The 7,006-nt window shown below is 45.8% G+C and overlaps 1 protein-coding gene across 4 annotated transcripts; it reads left to right on the top strand.

Moving 5' to 3' along the window:
- The first annotated feature begins 5,016 nt into the window (after window positions 1-5,016).
- LOC130356973 (polyubiquitin) lies at window positions 5,017-6,399 on the top strand. Of its 4 annotated transcripts, none has more exons than XM_056559205.1 (2): window positions 5,026-5,248; window positions 5,348-6,399. In XM_056559205.1, the coding sequence occupies exons 1-2, from the start codon at window positions 5,026-5,028 to the stop codon at window positions 6,397-6,399; spliced, it is 1,275 nt and encodes a 424-aa protein (XP_056415180.1). The 4 variants fall into 4 exon arrangements, with proteins under 4 accessions (XP_056415181.1, XP_056415180.1, XP_056415177.1 ...); XM_056559202.1 differs by having other exon boundaries at window positions 5,026-5,767; window positions 5,810-6,399; XM_056559203.1 differs by having other exon boundaries at window positions 5,026-5,812; window positions 5,900-6,399.
- The last annotated feature ends 607 nt before the right edge of the window (window positions 6,400-7,006 follow it).

The following is a 7,006-nucleotide window of genomic DNA, read 5'->3' as shown; positions in this document are numbered from 1 at the left end:
GAAAAGTGCTCTGCTGGCGCACTACAGGTCTCAGAAGAGAAGGAGTCACATTTTGCTTTTTGAAAGGAAATTTTGCTCTGGGGGCATGCCGCATTTAGGAAGCCCCTATGGTGCCAGGACAGCAAAAAAAAACACATGGCATACCGTTTTGGAAACTAGACCCCTCTGGGAACGTAACAAGGGGTTAAGTGAACCTTAATACCCCACAGGTGTTTCACGACTTTTGCATATGTAAAAAAAATTAAAAAAAATTTACCTAAAATGCCTCTTTTCCCAAAAATTTTACATTTTTAAAAAAGGATAAAAGCAGAAAATACCCCCCAAAATTTGTAACACAATTTCTCCCGAGTACGGCGATACCCCATATGTGGCCCTAAACTGTTGCCTTGAAATACGACAGGGCTCCAAAGTGAGAGCGCCATGCGCATTTGAGGCCTAAATTAGGGACTTGCATAGGGGTGGATATAGGGGAATTCTACGCCAGTGATTCCCAAACAGGGTGCCTCCAGCTGTTGTAAAACTCCCAGCATGCCTGGACAGTCAGTGGCTATCTGGCAATACTGGAAGTAGTTGTTTTGCAACAGCTGGAGGCTCCGTTTTGGAAACAGTGGCGTACCAGACGTTTTTTCATTTTTATTGGGGAGGGGGCTGTGTAGGGGTATGTGTGTATGTAGTGATTTTTACTTTTTATTTTATTGTGTGTTAGTGTATTGTAGTGTTTTTAGGGTACAGTCACACGGGCGGGGGTTCACAGTAGTTTCACGCTGGCAGTTTGAGCTGCGGCAGAAAATTTGCCGCAGCTCAAACTTGCAGCCGGATACTTACTGTAATCCTCCGCCCATGTGAGTGTACCCTGTACGTTCACATTGGGGGGGGGGACATCCAGCTGTTGCAAAACTACAACTCCCAGCATGTACGGTCTATCAGTGCATGCTGGGAGTTGTAGTTTTGCAACCGCTGGAGGCTCCGTTTTGGAAACAGTGGCGTACCAGATGTTTTTCATTTTTATTGGGGAGGGGAGGGGGGTTGTATAGGGGTATGTGTATACGTAGTGTTTTTTACTTTTTATTGTGTGTTAGTGTAGTGTTTTTAGGGTACAGTCGCACGGGCGGGGGGTTCACAGTAGTTTCTCGCTGGCAGTTTGAGCTGCGGCAGAAAATTTGCCGCAGCTCAAACTTGCAGCCGGATACTTGCTGTAATCCTCCGCCCATGTGAGTGTACTCTGTACGTTCACATTGGGGGGGGGGAGGGAAGAAACATCCAGCTGTTGCAAAATCTATCTATCAAAAAGTCTATCAGTGCATGCTGGGAGTTGTAGTTTTGCAACAGCTGGAGGCACACTGGTTGTGAAACACAGAGTTTGGTAACAAACTCAGTGTTTTGCAACCAGTGTGCCTTCAGCTGTTGCAAAAGCTACAACCCCCAGCATGTACGGACAGCGGAAGGGCATGCTGGGTCTTATAGTTATGCAACAGCTGGAGGCATACTACTTTGACTGGGGATGCTGGGGACTGTAGTTATGCAACAGCTGGAGACACACTGGTTTGCTACATAACTCAGTGTGCCTTCAGCTGTTGCAAAACTACAACTCCCAGCAGTCACCGACAGCCAACGGGCATGCTGGGAGTTGTAGTTATGCAACCAGCAGATGCACTACTACAACTCCCAGCATGCACTTTAGCTGTTGGTGCAAGCTGGGAGTTGTAGTTACACAACAGCTGAAGGTACACTTTTCCATAGAAAAAATGTGCCTCCAGCTGTTTGTGGTGGTCTGCCTCCTGCTGTTGCATAACTACAGCTCCCAGCATGCCCTTTTTGCATGCTGGGAGCTGTTGCTAAGCAACAGCAGGAGGCTGTCACTCACCTCCAACGATCCAGCCGCACAGGTCAGTCCCTCGTCGTCGCCGCGGCCGTCGCTCCTGGGGCCCCGATCCCAACATTGACGCCGGGGATCGGGGTCCCCAGCACCTGGGGTGCACGTCCCGCACCCGCTCACATCCTCCGGAAGAGGGGCGGAGCGGGTTGCGGGAGTGACACCCGCAGCAGGCGCCCTGATTGTTCGGCCGGTAATCCGGCCGACGAATCAGGGCGATCGTGAGGTGGCACCAGTGCCACCTCACCCCTGCAGGCTCTGGCTGTTCGGGGCCGTCGGAGACGGCCCCGAACAGCCTGTAATTCCGAGTCACTGGGTCACTGGAGACCCGATTGACCCGGAATCTGCCGCAGATCGCTGGGCTGAATTGTCCAGCGATCTGCGGCCATCGCCGACATGGGGGGGGCATAATGACCCCCCTGGGCGATATGCCCCGATGCCTGCTGAACGATTTCAGCGGGCATCGGGCACCGGCTCCCCTCCAGCTAGCGGCGGGGGGGGCCGGGATTTGACAGGACGTACTCAAACGTCCTGAGTCCTTAAGGACTCGGAAAAGGGGCCGTTTGAGTACGTCCTGCGTCCTTAAGGGGTTAAGATAGGACTGTTACCTAATAGTCAGTATACCTATACTCAGTCCATGTCAGTCTATTCTGTCTAATACTAATTGTTTTCCTGTCCACTGTGCACAGGACTTTTCTGACTGGCCACAGAAAGTACCTGATAACCTGACGCAGCATGTAAGGTGGAAAAGTTATTGTATATAAGTCATTGTTGTCTAATGCATACTATGTAAAGTCAAATACATTTACTAATATATTGTTATGGGGAGAAGTAGAGCAAAACATGCCGATGGGCCTCGTTAGCACAGGCATCTGGGTAGAAAGCCTCAGGAAGCCCGATCCACCCCAATGCAGTTACGAGGACATAGAATCTCACACAAAAATCTTTGGTTGAATCCTGGTTTAAAATCCCATCTCTACATGAGTATGTCAGGACATTTGTCAACAATGCAAAATGAACTCTATCCCTGTTATCAGCCCTGGGCAGGACATTGGAACAATGCCCCAGGAACTGTTGTTGTTGCTATTTCGTTATTGCGTGGCCCCCCAGTGATCACTTCATATCATCCACCCTCCAGGAAGTTGCGCCAAGGACAGCTTCTTTTTAGAGGGGGAGCTTGTGGTTTCCTAGTACCGAATCTGCTACTCTGCACACCTGCCCGTCCTGTGTGGCGGCTTCTTTGTCAGTGTTCCCTTGGGTCCACATCCCTCCTAAGGACTATAAAGTGTAATAAGTTCTCATGTTATATGCTGGTTAATTTTTTGAGGCATTTGTCTCTTTAAATCTTTGTTGCCAAGTCCTATGTTACCAAGGAAGGTGCAAGGTGAACAGGTGACTTGTTGGTGACCAATGGGAAATCTCTAAATATATATATACCAGGGAGGAACTAGCCTAGTCAGTTGAGTGGAGAGTTCAGTTCTGCTGAGGTACAGCCAAGCGAAGACCTGAGCAGTTGTCTGGTGTTCCTGAGGGAGGCCAAGGCCTAGTCACGCAGCCACGCAGCTACTACCAGTTAACTCCTGCAGATAAAAGTCAAAGCCTGGCGGTAAGCACAAATACAGGGGACAAGTCAACATAGTCAAGTTAGTCATGTCTGTCAAATTACTAAAGTCAGCGTGGGTTGTACAAGTCAGTCCAAGTCCACTACAAGTCCCAGCGAGCCAACAAGCTTCCTAAAGTTTACTGAGCATCTCATTGGGCCTAAACTGAGCTGTAAAGACTTTAACACCTTGTTGACCTCAGTAAAGTGCCGTTGTTCCATAACCTTGCAGCCTGGCCCGGGAACCAGCGGCCATACCTCAGGTGGTGTAGAGGATAACCATGCCCTGGCATCACGAACACATAGGATTAATGCCATCTGCCCTAAGGGTTAATAACATCTGCCCTTACAGATGTACAGATGTACAGAATAAATCCAGAACCTTGATTCATTTCTAAAGACAATACAGTTCCAGCTTGTAGCCGTTCAGGTTTCTTGTTCACAATACCACTGGAAACAAAGGTGATGTAGCTGGTTGTAAATGGCAGGACGAATAATGATTGACATTACACCAAATTTCCTTCTGATAAGTACCTGTAAAAGGTCCAGGCAAAAAAGGGACATATATTCGAGGTGCCAACTGTGTCTGAATGGTAGATAAGAAAACTGTGGGAGCTCCTTATACTTTGCTCCCAAAATCTCCTAACAGCATGGGCAGAATCACCTAGATAACGGACAGTTAATCAAAATGACCATTCTGCTATTTCTCAGTCCAATGATGTGCCCCCCAGTTAACTGTGTGTCATAGTATCATGTCTAGCAGTCAGTGATCTCTCCTCAAGTGGCACACTACCCAAAAGTAGCCTCTGAGACTCTTGTCATAGGGCACCAGGGGAGCCACTTTTAGGCAGGGTTTATAATGTCAAATCCTGGGTGAGGACCGCATGGACACTGTTGTCTCCATGGATGAAAGAATGAGCAGGATCATGGCAGAATCTCAACAACAGACCTTCTGCCGCTGAAATCCCATAGTCTGCACTGTGCAGCGGAATTACGCTCTGATTTTCCATAGTGTGAACCTGGCCATATGCCCACTTTAGAGTATTTTGTGCCACTAATGAAAATATATCCTTGTCCCACATTGTTTAGCAGATAATAACAAGCAATGCTGCCGTCTTTAGTAGCTTGGGATGAGCCGGTCATTCTTGTCTGTCTTCATTTATGCAATGTTTCATGATGATACATGGATATGTGGAAGGTTTAATTACTAGGCAAAGCCCTTTTTGGCAACTGATTATTAAGCTATTTAATGTTACAGTGATGAAGAATTCTTGATGGAGCAATGACTAATAAATTCTTTAATCCAGGAAAACCGGTTGGTTTCCTCTCTGATGTCACTCCACAGTATATATAAACTTGTTTGAAGTCAGTCCATCAGTTTACTCAGCTAAGACTTCAGCAGAATTACTCTTTGGAGAAAAAGGAGAAAAAGAAGGTATGTAACATTTCCTAATACTAATGAAATGCATATTTGTAGAGAAACAAAATTCTGCACACTGAATGTGGATTTTCACAAATTAAACCATTAATATTCATCTTATTTTCAGAAAGTATGCAGATCTTTGTGAAAACTCTGACTGGCAAGACCATCACACTTGAGGTAGAGCCCAGTGACACAATCGAGAATATGAAGGCCAAGATCCAAGACAAAGAAGGAATCCCACCAGATCAGCAGAGATTGATCTTTGCAGGAAAGCAGCTTGAAGATGGCCGCACTCTCTCTGACTACAATATCCAAAAAGAATCTACTCTTCACTTAGTTCTTCGTCTGAGAGGTGGTATGCAGATCTTTGTCAAAACTCTCACTGGCAAAACCATCACCCTCGAAGTGGAGCCTAGTGACACTATCGAGAATGTGAAAGCCAAGATCCAAGACAAAGAAGGAATACCACCAGATCAGCAGAGATTGATCTTTGCTGGAAAGCAGTTGGAAGATGGTCGCACACTATGTGACTACAATATCCAAAAAGAATCCACCCTCCATCTTGTGCTTCGTCTTAGAGGTGGTATGCAGATCTTTGTGAAGACCCTGACCGGCAAGACCATCACCCTTGAGGTAGAGCCTAGTGACACTATCGAGAATGTGAAGGCCAAAATCCAAGACAAAGAGGGTATCCCACCCGATCAGCAGAGATTGATCTTTGCTGGCAAGCAGTTGGAAGATGGTCGCACACTATGTGACTACAATATCCAAAAAGAATCCACTCTCCATCTTGTGCTTCGTCTGAGAGGTGGTATGCAGATCTTCGTGAAGACCCTTACTGGCAAGACCATCACCCTTGAGGTTGAACCCAGTGACACTATTGAGAACGTCAAGGCCAAGATCCAAGACAAAGAGGGTATCCCACCCGATCAGCAGAGATTGATCTTTGCTGGAAAGCAGTTGGAAGATGGGCGCACACTGTGTGACTACAATATCCAGAAAGAATCCACCCTCCATCTTGTGCTTCGTCTTAGAGGTGGTATGCAGATCTTTGTGAAGACCCTGACCGGCAAGACCATCACCCTTGAGGTAGAGCCTAGTGACACTATCGAGAATGTGAAGGCCAAAATCCAAGACAAAGAGGGTATCCCACCCGATCAGCAGAGATTGATCTTTGCTGGCAAGCAGTTGGAAGATGGTCGCACACTATGTGACTACAATATCCAAAAAGAATCCACTCTCCATCTTGTGCTTCGTCTGAGAGGTGGTATGCAGATCTTCGTGAAGACCCTTACTGGCAAGACCATTACCCTTGAGGTTGAACCCAGTGACACTATTGAGAACGTCAAGGCCAAGATCCAAGACAAAGAGGGTATCCCACCAGATCAGCAGAGATTGATCTTTGCCGGCAAGCAGCTGGAAGATGGACGCACACTGTGTGACTACAATATCCAGAAGGAATCAACACTGCATTTAGTACTCCGTCTGAGAGGTGGCTGTTAGAGGTAAATGCTGAAAACACAAATGGACATTGGAGACACTAGTTTTGATGATATAGTTTTATTGGTATAAATGATCCTATGGGTTTTTCTTAAGGTACCAGACAAAATGTGTTCTTCATTTTTTTAAATAAAGCAGTAGTAAAAAAAAAAACATACAATAACTTGAATTGCATTTATTTCTTATTTCTTAAGATGTTATAAGTATCAACCAATGGGATTTTATGTTACTGATTGTAATGAAATATCTCCTTTTCTAATGTTGTTGTCCAGTTTAGAAAACCCATTTTTATATACCATTTAGGGATATGTGGCTTAATATAGGGGTACTTATCAGAATGCTACAAAGAGTGTATCTCTGGAGGACTTCCTCTATGCTCCATTTTACAGACAGTACATGGAGACCTTTCTAGCACGTAGCCCAAAGTGTTCAAAGTGAAGAACTAATTTAAAGGGATTGTCTCATAAGGACAATTATGGCAACTACATGGTAGCAACCACTTTAATTAACAGGTTATCTTAAAGTGTGTAAATGTCATTTGTACTCACACAATGCCCATGCCTACTTCAATAAAAAAAAAAAACATTGAATTTTTAAGTTACCCTTCTAA

The sequence above is a fragment of the Hyla sarda genome, chromosome 2 (genome assembly GCF_029499605.1).
Source record: "Hyla sarda isolate aHylSar1 chromosome 2, aHylSar1.hap1, whole genome shotgun sequence".
Taxonomy (NCBI): Eukaryota; Metazoa; Chordata; class Amphibia; order Anura; family Hylidae; genus Hyla; species Hyla sarda.
This window is presented reverse-complemented; position numbering and strand designations above follow the sequence as displayed.

Bases quoted from the DNA above. Each gene is read 5' to 3' on its own strand.
- LOC130356973 (XM_056559206.1), top strand. From the start codon at position 5,026: ATGCAGATCTTTGTGAAAACTCTGACTGGCAAGACCATCACACTTGAG.